Source organism: Tasmannia lanceolata, unplaced genomic scaffold (assembly GCF_043159265.1).
Source record: "Tasmannia lanceolata isolate RefF3 unplaced genomic scaffold, GAP_Taslan_0.1 ptg000037l, whole genome shotgun sequence".
NCBI classification, from domain to species: Eukaryota; Viridiplantae; Streptophyta; class Magnoliopsida; order Canellales; family Winteraceae; genus Tasmannia; species Tasmannia lanceolata.
In genome coordinates this window covers 27,056,849-27,073,693 of record NW_027518714.1, presented here as the reverse complement: position 1 = coordinate 27,073,693, position 16,845 = coordinate 27,056,849, and the positions used below count along the sequence as shown (strand labels likewise).

The 16,845-nt window shown below is 38.8% G+C and overlaps 1 protein-coding gene across 1 annotated transcript; it reads right to left on the bottom strand.

The window, feature by feature from the left end:
- Positions 1-10,044: 10,044 nt before the first annotated feature.
- LOC143862405 (LRR receptor-like serine/threonine-protein kinase EFR) lies at positions 10,045-14,948 on the bottom strand. The gene is made up of 2 exons (XM_077373449.1): positions 12,149-14,948; positions 10,045-10,715 (listed from the first exon to the last, which is right to left on the bottom strand). Exons 1-2 carry the CDS (start codon positions 14,826-14,828, stop codon positions 10,339-10,341), a joined length of 3,057 nt encoding a protein of 1,018 aa, XP_077229564.1. The 5' UTR covers positions 14,829-14,948; the 3' UTR covers positions 10,045-10,338.
- Positions 14,949-16,845: the final 1,897 nt, after the last annotated feature.

Sequence of the window (16,845 nt, the reverse complement as noted above, 5' to 3'; positions counted from 1 at the left end):
GATGATCTACAACTCTTATGTTAAAAGTTTTTGCTGATGCACACCAAAAAAGCTAAAAAAAACTCAATTTCTACGATCAACAGCATATATGAGCAGTTTTACATGATCAACAACATATAGAAATCTAAAATAATGTAGGAACCAACCTATTTTAGCAACTTACGTTGAAATCGATGAAGAATTGCCAGAATTGTATTAAGGTTGCCAGAATTTGAAGCCTCATCACCGGAAATCATGGAATTTAGCTGAAAAATGAATTTTGGCCAGATTTTATGGTGATCCGGCTGATTCTAGCGAAACTTGCCGGTGAAGACAAAAAGTTAGGGTTTGTTCTAAGGTTTAAAACATAGATCTAGGGTTCTAGAGTGAAGATCTAAAGCTTTGAAGACCATAGGAGTGAGAAGGATATGAAGGAGGTTGGACAACCGGAGTTTGGCCGGATTCCGGCGAGATCTCGCTGGAGAAGATGAGAGGGTTAGGGTTTCTAGATCTATTTTCTCTCACAAGATTTCTCACTCTTTCTCTCTCTAGTATTTGACAAGAAAATCCTAATTCATTCTAAAAAGAGGCTTATAACTTCTATTTATAGGAATTTGGGTTAATTTTTAACCCCCATTAATTATATTGGACAGCCCACCTTATGCATACTTAAACTTTGTTTAGGATGGGCAAAGGGTGGTCCATAAGAAAAGTTTTAATGAAATATTAAGGAATAAATTCGTGTCATTTTCCATTGCCCAGGGACACCGCTCACTGCAAATTACACACGTTTTATTTCTCTCAAGTAACCCTCTGGCCGGGATAATACACCTCCCTTCTGCTACACTATTTTACACTACACTATCTACTACACTCGTCTGCTAGGCAAACCTTAACGGATCTTGACGAAATTTTAGAGGGACCTAAATGGGATCCTAACCTATTCTAGGCTACAATTTGGGACTCTAAAACACCTATTTAAAGAAATTTTTATTCAAAATGAGAGTTTAAGGTTCGGTCAAAATGGGGTGTCTACAGATGGCCCTCTTTGGCAGAGTGTGTTTGTCGCACGAATGACAAAGCTGACAAGGCAACACATTTTGGCCGGCCTGAAAATAAGGGAAAAAAATCTTTTGGGTTTTCGATTCTAAGAATGGTATTCACAAGGGTAAAACAGTAAAATGGATTTTCAACAACACTCAAACTCTACAAACATTGGTGAGAAAGCCTCTCTCTGACTCTAACTCTGCAAAACATATCACAACATATCAGTGAGATAGCCTCTTTTTCAAACCCATTTACTCGGCATAACAAACCATATTGGTGAAACTACTTCCACCTCAACATTCAAACAATATGGAAACTCTTTTCAAACAACCATTCAAAATCAAAGGAAAAATACTTTTCACACAAGCATTTAAAATCAAAAGGAAACTACTTTTCACTCGACCTTCGTAACCACGAGAAACTACTTTTCTCCAAAACCTCTATCTTTGCGAAACTACTTTTCTCCAAAATCTTTATCTCTGAGAAACTACTTTTCTCCAAAAACTCTATCTCTGAGAAATTACTTTTCTCTCCAAAAACTCGGAACTACTTTTTTCCAAAAACTTTATCTCTGAGAAACTACTTTTCTCTCCAAAATCTTCTTATCATTGAGAAACTACTTTTTCTCTAAAATCTCTATCTCTGAGAAACTACTTTTCTCCAAAATTCTCATATCATTGAGAAACTACTTTTTCTCTAAAATCTCTCTCTCTAAGAAATTACTTTTCTTCAAAATCCTCATATAATTGAGAAACTACTTTTCTCTCTTCTTTCCATATCCATGAGAAACTACTTTTCTCTCAATCTTCCAATCCACAGGGAAATTATTTTTTGCCCAATCTTCCAATCCACGGGGAAACTACTTTTCACCCAATCTTCCAATCAACGGGGAAACTACTTTTCGCCCAATCTTCCAATCAACGTGGAAACTACGTTTCGCACAATATTCCAAATCACGGGGAAACTACTTTTCACCAAATCTTCCAATCAATGGGGAAACTACTTTTCGCCCAATCTTTCAATCAAAGTGGCAACTACTTTTTGCCCAATCTTCCAATCAACGGAAAAACTACTTTTCTTCCAATCTGAAATCATGGTTAATAATAAATGGCATAAGAGACCACGTGCTTGCACTCAGACGAATTGTGGGTGCTCTTCAGACCTTCTCCACTCGTAATCAGGCACGAGCTCATATATATTTCTGGTTATCCATGGTATACAGAGCATATTTGTTTTTGGGGGTTCCATGGCTTATCCATGGATGGCGACTCTGAGTTTGTTTTAGGTACGTCTTGGTTTGAGGATTTATCCTTGGATCAAGAGGTATCTCATTTATCCCCACTCGTGCTATGCGATGAGGGTGGCATCCGTTTCGAGAGTTCCTTGGTAGAGCTCTCTCTTTCATGTGGAGCTCCCAAAGGACCGTCGTTTCCTCGTCGCCTCCTTAGGATCGGGGTCCACAAGCTGGCGACTCTGCTGTGGACTAGATTTTCTGAAACATTAACTCTTTCAAAGAATGAGTTCAATTTAGAAATTTAGAAGTTTAGCTCATATAAATGCATTCAAGCTTCTCTTGTCACTATCTCCTGAGAATATCTATCTCAATTATCTTCTGTTTGATATCTTTATGACGCAAGTCATAAAAGATGCCCCTAGTATGATGTACTTCCATGACAGGATTCATAAGAGAGCAAAAATAGGATAGGTAAGAAAGTTTTAAGTTTGCATGGGTTCTTTTTTGGTGTATGGGTAAAAGGATATCCACAATGGCTGAGTCTGAGAATTTTTTTCTTTCATTGCTCACTACTTGAGGCTTGATGCCTCTAGCAAATTTTAACCAAATGTTTTTTGCCCCTTCCTTGATTTTCATACCAGGATCCATTTTGAATTCTCTTCACATTTCAAAAGGTGTACATTCGCTTTTCCAGTGCCAAACACTTAGGATTTTGAGAGAAAAAAGGAGGTAAGAAGGATAAGGGAATGTGTCCCTAAGTCAACTCTTTAAGAATATCAAAGACCCAAATGACGGGGTCAATGAGAAAGATTGCATACTAGAAATTTCGCCTTTTTTAAAGATTGTTTTGAGCCTATATTGATTCCAATGCTTGTATTGGGATATGATGAGCATGCTAGCAAGTCATAAGTCATATATTGATCAATTTTTATTATTTACTTTGTATTTTTAGCATTGTTTGAGAAAATTGCTTGTTGTGTTGAGTGCTTTCAAATTTTTTATGCTAAATGAATGGAACCTATGCTACATGTCAACCTAGACATCTAAACTTCTAGGATCACTTCCAAATCATGTCTAGACCTTCCAAATTCCATTAGTCTCATTTTAGGAGAGACACTTTGTCTCATTAGAGTGTTTTCCTTTTTAGGAGACATGTTTTGTCTCAATAGTTAGTTTTCCATCATAGGAGGCATGCCTTGCCTCATTTATAGAGCCCCTATTTGGAGACAAATCTTGTCTCATTCAGAGAGTTTCTCCTCTAGGAGGCTTACCTAGCCTCATGTTAGAGTTACCTCTTCTTCTAGAGAAAGTCTTTGGCTCATTTGCCCCTCATTTTGGTGGCGTTATTAGAGAGTCATTGACTCATTTGCACCCCTTCTTTAGTGTTGTTAGTTAGGAGTTTCTCCTTTAAAGTTGTCGTTCTTCTTTATTAGAGACTAGCATAGTCTTATTAGAGCTTTGCTTACTTGGGATTAGGATTTTAGATAGTTTTCTCTGTTCTTGGGACACTTGTTTACTTGTTTGTGGATTGTGCATCTTGTTTTGGGATACTAGTTTGTTGGTTTGGGGCTTCCCCTTTACCCTAAGGGTTTTAGCCTAAGGTGTTGCTTTGTGTGTTCCCTTTGGCCTTTGACCAAAAGGGTGGAAGTATTTGAAATTTTAAAATCCATAAACAGTGAAATCATTTACAATCACAAGAACATTGAAATCATTTGAATTTACAAAAACATTGAAAAACTTTAAACTCCAAAACCATTAAAAAAATTTAAAACATAAAAAACATCTGAAAATTTGAAAAACTATAAAAAACATTTGAAATGTTAAAGTTGTAGGAGTAGTTAGGAAAATCTGTTTCGAACTACGTTGGCCTGATCCTCTTCCACGAGGTACATAGTGCAGCTTGGGATCTTTATCCCAAGTCCAGCCAAACTTTGCAAATAGACTTTGTAAATCTTTCAAAAATCATTCAAACAACTTTAAAACCTAGTTTTCAAAAAGATCTTCCTCTAGAGTTAGGAGTTTGTCATAGATAGAGAGTTTTAGAGTTATGAGTTTGTCTTTGATGTGTTGTGTGTTTTGTTTGTGTTTGTGTTAGAGTTAGGAGTTTGTTACGCCTCCGTCCGGTCAGTTGGTGATTCACATCACCGACTGATGACTAGGTCTAGGATGCGTTAGTGATCCCATTTTTTTTTAAGACACACAGCCTAGTTACACGTAGGTTGTAGGAACCACCTGCATTATCTTAGGGCTAACCTGCATTTAGTTAGGGCATATAGGGTGTCCTAAAATCTATAATCCACTGGAATATAAATAATCACACAAAAAGCTTTAATAACTAGTTCGGTCTTTTAAGTCGTGTCTAGGATATGGGTCTAGATGTCTTAGGCATCATAGTTTAGAATAGGCATGAAGAACTACATGACTCTGATTCTCGTAGAGGCAGGGATACGTAGGCGGCTTGGATGAACATCAGACCATCCAAGAGTCGAGGAGCACGTTTAGAGTTTAGGGATTTGTCTTGTCGTATCGTATGTGATGTCGAGTTGTATTGTACGTTTTGTTGTATTTTCTTACTTTCCTATACATACCTTTTACTTTTAGCTATAGCATGCATGTGTTTGTTCACCAGAATTTAGACACCAGTTAGGTATGTCACTCATAACCTAGTTGTAATGACACTTCTTTCATTTATTTTGTGCATGCTTATTATTTTATCCCCGGGTCATGCATGTTTAGGTAGACGTCCACTCGGGGATATTTATTCCTATTTTACATGATTTTCGCCCAAAACTCTTCAAGGTTAATAATAAATGGCATAAGAGACCAAGTGCTTGCACTCGGATGAATTGGGGGTGCTCTTCAGACCTTCTCCATTTGTAATCAGGCACGAGCCCATATATATTTTTGATTATCCATCGTATACAAAGCATATTTGTTTTTGGGGGTTCCATGGCCTATCCATGGATGACGACTCTGATTTTGTTTTAGGTACGTCTTGGTTTGAGGATTTATCCATGGATCAAGAGGTATCTCATTTATTGCCACTCGTGCTATGCTATGAGGGCGGCATCCGTTTCGAGAGTTCCTTGGTAGAGCTCTCTCTTTCATGTGGAGATCTCAAAGGACCGACGGGGGACTCGTTTCCTCACCGCCTCCTCAGAATCGGGGTCCACAACCACCGACTTTCAAAAGAATGCTTGTGAGTTCTTCTCGTGGCCATGGGTTCTATTTCGACCCACTTAGTGAACTAGTCGTTGACGACAATTAGGAACTTCCTCTACCAGTGGCCGATGGAAATGGCCCAAGGATGTCCATCCCCTAGATGGAAAAGGGTAGTTGACTTGAAATCGGAGCAGACTCGTGGCATGTTGATGAGCTACTAGGGCAAACTTTTGACACCGTTCGCACTTTTTTACAAGTATTATGGTGTCCTGCTTCATCGTCGGCCACTAGTACCCTTGCTAGGGGACCTTATGCTCTAGTGTTCTGCCTCCTACATGGCTACCGTAGATTCCCTCGTGAACCTCTCTTAAGGCTTAGTTGGCCTCCATAGGTTGGAGGTACTTCAGGCACGACATTTTGTACGATCTCTTGTAGCTGATCCCCAATGAGTGAGAAACGAGCTGATCTTAGCATAAGCTTTCAAGCGTCTTTCTTTTCCTCGGGGAGTTTGCTAGATCATAGATATTCCATGATTTGATCCATCCATCTTGGTTTGAGGTCAACTTCATGACGACTTCAGCACCCTCAATACTTGGCTTTTAGAGTACCTCGATGTATATTGTTCCTAGGTTAGAATAGCTCGAGGTGGCTAGCTGAGATAGGGTGTCAGCCTCTGCGTTCTCTGACCTCAAAACTTGAACAATCTCAAATCTCTTAAACTCCTGAACGATATTTTTTACCTTCTCCAGGTATTTCAACATCCTAAGCTCCTTTGCCTCGTATTCTCCCCTCATCTGGTTGACTATGAGCTAGGAGTCATTGTGAGCTCTCAGCCTCTCAACTCTAACTTGTCGCCTCTCGACTATAACAATGAGCTGGGTGTCACTTTGAGCTCTCAGCCTCTCGAAGCGTGGTGCGTACTCCGTCATGAATCCTTCAAGCCCGGTTAGACGGCCGCAGTCCCTTGTGAGTAGGGCTGGCAACGGGGCGGGTCGGGGCCGGATGTTGGGGTCCCCTACTCCTTCCCCTTTGCGGGGAATTTTCCCCCTCCCCTTCCCCTCCCCACTGCGGGGATGGTGGGGAATCCCCCTCCCCTCCCCACGGAGAATATCTAATCCCCATCCCCTCCCCTTCCCCGCCCCGCATCCTTCGGGGACAATCACTTTACTTTCTCATTTTACTTTGTTAAATGTTAGGTTTAAAACTAAAAATTTGCTACGGACAATCACTTCAGGTATGTTGCGGCTTGGCTGTTGCATGTGAGAGTAGCCACACAACCCACATAGGCTAAGATTTTGTCTCATTCATTTTATTAACCTGGGGACAAAGGTGGTTGCTCTCAGATTCATTTAATTGATCACCAGTCCCTAGCAGATCCCTAATTCCCAATCCCACTTGCCAAAAAGTACTGTATGTGCCACACCATAGGAAGATCCAAACCGTCCATTTGATGGGCATACCATACTACCATAGGCATAGGATGATCCAAACCTTCCACTTGATGGGCACATTGTAGGATGATCCAAACTGTCCATTTGATGGCCCACAACGTAAATAGGTTGTGGCCCAAAAATCATTTCGATAGGATAATCCCAACCCTCTGATCTATAGAGGAATTGCATATTATGGTACCTTCTATAGATCGGAGGGTTGCAATCATCCTATGGAAATGATTTTTGGGCCACAATCTATTTACGTTGTGGCCCATCAAATGGACGGTTTGGATGATCTATGGTGTGGCCTGTAAAGTACTTTTAAATTGTAGCCTATCAAATGGACGGTTTGGACCATCCTATGGCGTAGCCCATACATTACTTTTTGAAAAATAATGGACTATACGAGCGCACACCATATAAAATCTCATCACTCATCAGAGAGATGTTGCCTTTATTTGGGGGAGGGAGATTTTCAAAGAATTTAATGTTGCCTTACAGTGATGGTTGAGGGAGAGATTTTAGGGATTTATAATGGTAATATACTAATATAATGAGGGACAATGCCCAATGGATTATGGGTAAAAGAAAACATAAAAAGCTATGTCAGGGACAAAACTGTTCTAATGGAAATTATGAAAATTTTGGGAGAATCTTGTAGATATGTTTTGATCCAAGGGGTTTCTAGTAGTTTTCCCAAAAAAAAAAAAACACTTATAAAAAAAACAAGAAAAAAATGGCATTAATGCGGGGCGGGGCGGGGCCAACTCCATCCCCTTCTCCTCCCCTTCATTTTTTAAATCCCCTTCCCCTTCCCCTTCCCCACTCAAATTGGGGAATCCCCTCCCCAAGCGGGGCGGGGCGGGGCGGATCCCCCCTTTTTCAAAATTGCCAGCCCTACTTGTGAGTTGGATGATCTGTCAACATAAAGTAGCGACATTGTCATATATAGCAGGAAGTTTTGTTCTTGCCATATGAGCTGATATGGTCTCATCGATGTATCCAGCTTGGAGTTTGGTTTGGCCCCAAGCCGATCTTTGTATCTAGCTTAAAGTCTGGCTTCTGCCCTATTAGCTCAAGGGTTCAACCTTGGTCAATTTTTCTAGTCATTTTTTTATGATTCAAAACATAGTATGTCATTATTACTAATTTGTTGACAATTCTTCTTGAAGGATAAAATTGAGTATATTGAAGCATGGATCAAGGCATGAATAATTGGAGTATGGAGACAAAGTAAGAAGAAAGAGATCCATGGATAAAGAAGAATTGAAGATTTCAAGACTTGAGTGAAGAAAATGAAGATTTGAGTTATTATTTTAAAAAAAAAAGTAGACTCTCTCAGCTTTCAGGAATGCACAAGATCGTCAAAATCCAACAATAAAGAGGGAGATATGAAATTTCAAAGTTAACTACGCAAAACGGAAAATTCCAGATGCTGTTGCTCGGGTGCCCGAAGGAGGACTCAGACGATCGAACTTGAAAATCTGCCAAATGACAAGATTTCCAACGATCACCTCGATCGACCGAGTTGCCTGTTGGAAGCCTATAATGACTAGTCTGGGCTTCTTGGCTATATAAAAAGGGGTCTACCCTACCTATACCTATGAGGAACACTCTTGGGACTTACTTGAACACATATTTGAGTGAGGAAAAACCTTGTGCCATTATTTGTCAATCTTTGATGGATTCAGGATTTCATTTGCATATCTTTTGAGAGTTTATGTAGCGAGCTAAAAATTGTAAATTCACATTGAGGGAAGGTCTTGTATTTTGTTTTTCTTCTTATACTTATTGGAGGGCACTGTGTCAACCCTCGGCTAGGAATCTTTGGGACAAAGCTTCGGGTATTGAATTGCCTCAAGGAGAACAACTCGAGAAGAGTGGAGTAGGTCTTGGTTTAAGACCGAACCACTATAAATCTTGTGTGTAATCATCTCCTCTCTCTTAGTGCACCTCTCTCTATCCCTACTCTCTTTATTTGTGTTTTTTTTGTGTTGGGACTATCCTCGATTGATTTACATTTGTGCTTATTATATACATATCGTGATAATTGGCCAAACTAGTTAACTAGGGTTGAGTGCTTATTGTTATTAACCAATTTACCTTTATTAAGTTAACTAAAACTAAAACTTGGGTTAAATTGCAAATGTTTCTAAGTTCTAATTTTTATAAGACAGCCAATTCAACCCTTTCTGGTTGTCAACTGGGATTACATCCCCCCCTCCTTTATTTAATAAACCATTCGGGGTCCCCGCCAAACCCCAGCTTACCCACCCAAAAAAATTGAGACAATTTTCATCTGTTGGGCATCTCAATTGTCGTCCTTGATTTTTATCAGAACTAAATGAAGAAAAAACCCCTATGTCTAACTCCATTTAGGGAGATGATAAATTGTCCCCGTACGAGTCATCACACTATTCCCCCTGACCATTCATCTTCTAACTTTTCTCATCCTCCATTTCTGGTCTCAACTTATCTAGTGTGTCGTAGATCTCAATCTCCACCCATATCTCAAGCCATTCTAGGCGATCATTGAAGACAGAAAGAAACGAGATTCGCTTTAAGTAATTATCTTTTACAGAAATCAGGATTACTAGAAAACAAGCAGAACTTCCATTCTCTGGATCGGCAACATAAATAGGGATTTTTTTTTGCCAAATAGGTCGACAAAAGGCTACCATATCTCATCCACGGAGTCAACAAAATTGCTAGTAATTTTATAAATAAGGGCCAAAAATGAAATCTGGCTTCTCAACCCATTTGGTGAAATATCATGTTGAGATGCCAACACAATCAGATTCACTAGTTCCTCAATTGCCCAAAGTGGTTTTCTCCTTATTTCAGTAATAGCCTTGAAATTGATGAGCTTTTCTCATCGTCTGTAACTCTTGCAAATTGCACAGGCAATAAAATTTGCAAAATACAAGTTTTTGCGGCATCCTTGAATCTCGAAGAGAGGATTCACGAGCACAGATGATTTCTCAACATTTAAATCTAAAAAATTTCACATTACTGGGGTTTCAGGTCTCCTTGCATCATGAAGAGACGATTCGAGAGCCTTATGACTAGTATGATGTTTGTCATTTTAAAAGAAGTAATAGGCTAGTTAGCGCTTTACGTTAATAAAGGCATTAAAGGAGGTGAATAGGGACCGGTCGGGGGTGAATTTATCAGCTCCCTTGCAAGTAATAGCACTAACCAGAACAGAAATATAATCTCACAATAAGTCATTAGCTTACAACACAAACTTTAAAATAAAACTGCATTAGCTTACAACACAAACTTTAAAATAAAACTGCAAATTGTTTTATACAAACATAGGAAAGATATCACACTTGTAAGCATTAAATAGAAAGGATCACCCTAATGAGAAACAAAAGAAAATTGTACACTAATGAAAAGCATTTTGTTTCAATAATTAACTTAGTAACTAGTGAGGTAAAATGAACCTTCACTGGGAAGTGAGGCCCTATTTTTCTCTCATTACATCGGAACACCAAGATATATGTCTCTAATCACATTCATTTCCTTTGCAACATCTAGCATTGTCATTCTTTCTCTCGGTGATTCTGCAGAACATACAACTCCAATCCTCAATATAGACCTCAAACACTGCTCCAATTGACTGATCTTATCTCCATCTAATCCAGTACTAGTTATAGCTCTTTCTTCATCACCTAGAAGTGGGTCAACAACCTCCATTATTCGTTCAAGCAAAGCCATCTCAACAAATTTGTGAAGGGTGAGGCCATCCGTAAACATGTCATTTGTGGGGCTCTTTCCAGTGAATATCTCCAATAAAAGAATCCCAAAACTATACACGTCTCCATCAATAGACACGTGACCTCCCATCCCATATTCTGCAATATAACACATATCTTATACTTTTGTTATGCAAAAGAAAGATATGATTTTGAAAAGGAAAAAGGAGAAATTTTCCTCAATAAAATGAGAGACAAGTTATCTCTTCATATGTAGAAACCTTGGTAGCATGGAGAGTTTAATATTGAGAGAAAAATATAAGGCCTAAGCATGCGCAAACTATAAAGTACAAATAACTGATTTAGCTAAATATAAAACAAAAGCTAATATTTACTGGCAACCAATGAGTAGATGGCCAAGGTTTCATGACACTGAAGTGCAATTTACTTAAGTGAAAAAGATCAGTTCAACAAAAAACCTTTTAATCATAGCATATTTATAGAGCCTTCAAAGATTTAGCTTTTTATAATTAAAACTTTATTGTAATGTGCATTCTGTAACATGTTTAATCCCTTAATAATTTTATGAAAAGGGGGTATTTTAGTATTTATCTAAAATTTTTGGAGTCAAGGGCATTTTTATAATTATCCTTAAGACATATAAGACTTTATGTCGCCATGACATGAAGGTTTCCACAAGATAAAGAATCTTACTAAAATTGAAGGGTCCAAAAGTACGTACCACTTATCAAGTAATACATCTGTAGAATGCAATCAGTCCCTAAATTACCGAAGTGTTTGTATTAATAATTTGGCCAAAATAATTTTTTTAAAGTGAAACAGTAAAGTTTCTTCCTTCATCTTGTTTTTCTTTCATCGTGATGAATCCACATCTCTCTCTCTCTCTCTCTCTCTATGACACTCGTACAAGATCATGATGAGGGCCTTCTCATGGAAATTGGAACCTCTTTCACAAACTGGGCTTTTTCCTACAGAAATTTTAATCAAGGTGCTTTTGGTAATTTTCTTTATATGTTCTCAATTTTTCTTTTCAAAATTTATCAATTATTTTAACAATACCAAATACTTCATTGATTTTTTGAATATTTATCTCATCGGGATTTTTTTTTTTTTTTTTTTTTGCAAATCCAAACTTTGTAAGTATTTGCATAACCAACAAACAAAAATGATGGTCATAGATACCAAAAAAATTGCGTATTTTTATACAATGTGGTGGTTTTGGTATGCAAGTCTACTTTTTGCACCAAGTGGATAGCAATCCTATCTTTGAGATTTTTTTGAATTATGCATACAGTTTGACAAATGCACAACCACTTAGCAACTGATTATTTTGGTTGAAAGATATGGCTTTGTTCGTTTTAGATTTTCAAAAATGATTTGAGTCCAAAGATGATTATTGGACTCAAAATTAAATGCAAATTTGAGCCCAATAATCAGTTTTGGACTCAAAATCAATATCAAGATCCAAAACATTTAGGAATATTTGTTGTACTAACTTACCATTTTAAATTATGATTCGACATACTCATCATAAAGTAAGAAGGAATAGAAAAAACTAGTAAAACTATTACCTGGAGCGATGTACCCAATAGTTCCCTTTAACTCGATTGTGCTGCTCTGATCTTTGGAGTTACGAACAACCCTTGAATGGAACCTGGCCAACCCAAAATCACCCACATGGGCATTCATGTCTTCGTCAAGAAGAATGTTGCTTGGCTTTATATCACAATGAGCTATTGGAGTATGACAATGATGGTGAAGATAATCCAACGCAGAAGCCACGTCAATTGCTATGTTTAGTCTCTTAATGAGGTTTAAACTGTTCAATTGATGTTCTCCATTCATGTTTGGATGCAACCACTTCTCTAGACTTCCATTCGGCATGAACTCAAACACCAATGCTTTGAAATCATTACCCCTAAAATCCATACTTGAGCAAGAAGTTATGATCTTGACAAGATTTCGATGACGAATGTTTCTCAATGCTTCGCATTCAGCCATGAAACTCTTAGAAGCTCTACGTAATTGGAGGTTGAGGACCTTCACAGCAACAACATTCTCATCGGGCCCAAGAATTCCCTTATATACTGATCCGTAGCTTCCTGCACCTATCAAATTGGCTAGAGAGAACCCATCTGTTGCTTTATAGAGCTCCGCGTAAGAAACCTTCAAATGTCGACCCTCCATAGAAGATGTGGGAGCTGGTTTCTTCCTTGAATTTCTTATCCGCCAACAAAGAGCAGCAATGACACACAACAAGAAAATCAAACATAATGCCGAACTTATTACCGGGATGATCACTCTAGAAGCAAGAGATTTTCCTTGTTTCTTATTAGTTACGACGGCGCACGCATGTAATTGTAATTCTAGGATACCACCACAAAGCTTGTCATTTCCGACAACCGAAATCGCACTTACATTTCTAAACACACCTTGTTTTGGTACTTCACCCTCGAGATTATTGAAAGACAAGTTAAGATATTGCAAAAGCTGAAACCTCTCTAGAAAACTTGGAATCTTTCCTGATAAGTTATTGTTTGAAAGATCAAGAGCTTCAATAGCTGTTAAGGAACTGAAAAGAGAAGGAATAGTTCCTTGAAAGATGTTCCCCTGCATATATAGTCCTCCCAAGCTCCGACACTTTCCAAGAGTAGATGGAATTTCACCTGATAATTTGTTCTCAGAAACATCCAGTATCCCTAAATTTTCTAACTTACCCACTTCCAAAGGGACGGGTCCAGTCAAGGAATTTAGAGATAAGCTGAGTATTATTGATAGGGAAGAAAGGCCCATAACTTGTTTTGGTATTGTTCCATGAAGGTTATTTTGAGCAAGCCTCAATTCTATGAGATTTTGACACTTTCCAAGGGCTGAAGGTATGCTTCCTTGGATGTTATTTCCTTCTAAATTAAGTTTGATTAATTTAGTGATATTGCCAATGGAGGATGGGATATTCCCTGACAACCTATTTGAGTCTAAGCCTAACACTTGCAATCTCCAAAGTTTCCCAATTGAATTGGGAATTGTACCCGTCATGAAGGTGTGTTCCATACCCAAAGTCTGTAAGTTGAAGAGATTCCCAATCTCACTAGGGATGCTTCCAACAATTGAGTTTTGTCCTATTGAGAGGTAAATCAGGTGAGATGAGAGATTGACTATGGATGTGGGCAATACTCCTCCAAAACCATTTAGGACTGCATCGAAAAACATTAGTTGACTACAATTGGTCAAAGAAGTGATAAAGCTCAAGTCACCATCTTTTCCAGTTCCTAGAGGATTACCCCATATTAGTAGTGACTTCAAATTCCGTAGGATCCCAAGATTTTCAGGCACAGGTCCCCAAAAGTCATTATCTGAAAAATCAAGCATTCTAAGCTGTGAAGAATTGGAAATTGACTCTGGAAAGGGTCCTGTAAATTGATTGCTTGATAATAATAGAAATTGAAGATTAGGAAGAAAGAGTCCTATATTGGGGGGAAGGGTGCCATGTAGTTTGTTACCCGTCATGGCAATCACCTCAATAGATGAGAGATTATATAGAGGGGGAGGAACCATACCTGAAAGATTATTTAAAGAAAACCCAAGGAATATCAAGCTCTCAATTCGGGTGATGGAATCCGGAATATTTCCTTCCAAATTATTTCTACTTAGTTCAAGATGGTTAAGAAATGAAAGGTTCCCCAACGAAGGCGGGATTCGTCCTGTAATATTATTGACGATCAGATTTAACCACCGGAGTTTTGGTAGAGTGCTAAGCTCCATAGGAATTTTCCCAGTCAGTTCATTGTACTCCAAAGCGATGGCGAAGATATATGCAAAGTGAGTGAGATTGGCTAGAATTTCCCCTCCAAGTGAATTATGGCTAATATTTAGATGCCGAAGCCTGAATAGACGACCGATTTCTTGGGGTATTCGGTCGTTGAAGTTGTTTTCTTGGAGGTGTATTTCTCTAAGGAAGGTGAGGTTGGATATCGCGGGAGATATAGAACCCTCCAATTTCTGCCCTCTAAGGTCCAATATGGTGACCCTTTGATGCCTGCGACCGCATTTGACTCCTTTCCACTCGCAGAAATGAAGAGTATGATTCCAAGAACTCAAAGCACCAAGAGGATCATTTCTTATCCCGCCCTTGAAGGCGAGCAAAGCCATTTGATCAGTTTCATTTCCTAGTATGGAGGCGGTGCAAAAGATGAGATTTGCAGGTAGAATAAATGACCAAAACACACCGAGAATCTTAGCTTGTAGCTCCATTTGGGCTGGAGCTCTTCTTACTCTCCTTCATCATATATATAAAAAACAAGGGAGGTGATATATCATTTCCCAAAAACAAATGTACATGCATTTCCTCATCCCTATCCTATGCCACAAGAACCACTAGTGCTTTGTTTTCTCTTGACTTATGTGAGTCAAGTGGAAAGAAAGTCGATATTTTTCTCTTGTTAGTCTTGGTCCACACATATGATTTTCATCCATACATCAGTCTGTCCTATGAGTGGAAAAGTCCTAAAGCTTATCTTAAGCGCGATGATATTTTCACTCCCCCTGCGTTACGGGCACGCTCCCCTTACAAGTTATAACGTGATTTGACAGGAGCATGCATCTAATTCATGGGAGTGAAAATATCATCTCCCCATCTTATTTCTTAAAAGCCGCACCCAACACCGAAGGTAGATTTTCATACTTAAAATTATGATTTCGATCCATATATAAGTCTGTCCTATGAGTTGAAAAGTCCTGAACCTATCTTGATTCTTAAAAGTCACACCCAATAACGAAGGTAGATTTTCATACTGGTGGCTCCTTGGGTCGGTCTGTGATAGGCAATTTGAATTAGGGGTGCAACTTGGGCCGGGCTGGGTCCGGTTGACTCCAACCCTAGCCCGACTCAACCCGAGCCTCAGGTCAAGGATTGTTAACTCTAATCCAACCCACCCACAAATCTCTCAACCCTAATAAGAGCCTTTTTTTTCCAAATAAGGTCAAGTTGGGTTCGGGTTAGCCTAGGGCAAATACAAAAAAAATACCAAAATAAAATAAAATAAATTAACCCTAAAATTTTGAACATCACGACCTCAAACCTAATCAAATCTGAAATTAAATTGGGTTGGCTTTTCCCAACCCTAACCTAAACCAACCCAAGGAAATACCAATCCACCCCGACCTGAAATTGGGTTGAACCTGTTGGGTTCGGGTTGAACACGACCCTCGTTGCACCCTAGTTTGGATAGTTTGAGCTTACAATCATGTGGGCAAGTAATTCTTTCCCAGTATATATTCATTGCTTCGGATCTTAACCATCCATTCGAAAGCCATTAAAACCGATCTTCAATTTGACCCATCGGATTAATGAACTTGAAATGGATGGTTAAAAGCAATGGCGGGGCTAAACATCCATAATCACGGTAAGCCATTCTTCCAAGACTTTAAGTTTGGTTTTTTATATGGCTGATAATTAAGATGATCTAAATATGATCTAAACCATTAATTTGCTGGGCCGGGCCGGACCGCGCCTTGATGTATAGAGGCCATTCCCCAAAAATCTTCTCCATAGAGTCATCTTATCCCTCCAGTTTATTAAGTTTTATATATCTTGCCGTTTATTTGAAACCTCCTCAAACAGGACGGATAGGATCATACTTTGAATACGATTTTTTGGGTACTGCCTGTCTACTTAAGGGACCATTAAACTAGTTTTTATAGGTTCAGGAGTGTGAGCAGCCCAAAAAGTACAGCTAGGCCCACTTAACATCAGGCCCTTTTTGTATAATTCGGACCTAAATAGGGTCAGTTGATGCTAACCCTCCTCTATCTTACGGCGTTGTAATGAAATTTCCTAAATTTCAATGGTTTAGATCATTTGACGGTTTTTGTTTTTGGGGACCGCCAATCAATTACAGGTCTAAACAATGAATGGTTTGATCATGCTCCCTCTTAGACCTGGTAAAAAGTGACTTGGACCCGTGCGTCCACCCGGCCCGCCCGTAATTTATCGGTCTGGGTCACTAAATTAGTGACTAAGAGATTTAAACCAATGAAGATCTCTGTCCAGATCAACTAAAGGTGACTCCGTACCCCTTAAAAAAGAACGGTTGAGATCAAGCGGCAGATGAGCAGATACGACACAACGTGTAACTCTCCCATTTGCTTAACTTGAATTTTTCTAGACGTTATAACAGGACGAACTTTCTAGATTTTTTAGGGAAATGATATATACACCCCTTAAGATTACTTGAGACACCCTTCAGCATTGTATCAATGACTGCAGAAG

What these genes read in the sequence shown, in the direction of transcription:
- LOC143862405 (XM_077373449.1), bottom strand. Translation starts at nt 14,828, where the DNA reads ATGGAGCTACAAGCTAAGATTCTCGGTGTGTTTTGGTCATTTATTCTA. An exon ending in TATTGGGTACATCGCTCCAG is followed by an intron (nt 10,716 to 12,148) that starts GTAATAGTTTTA and finishes GTTATATTGCAG; the next exon opens with AATATGGGATGGGAGGTCAC.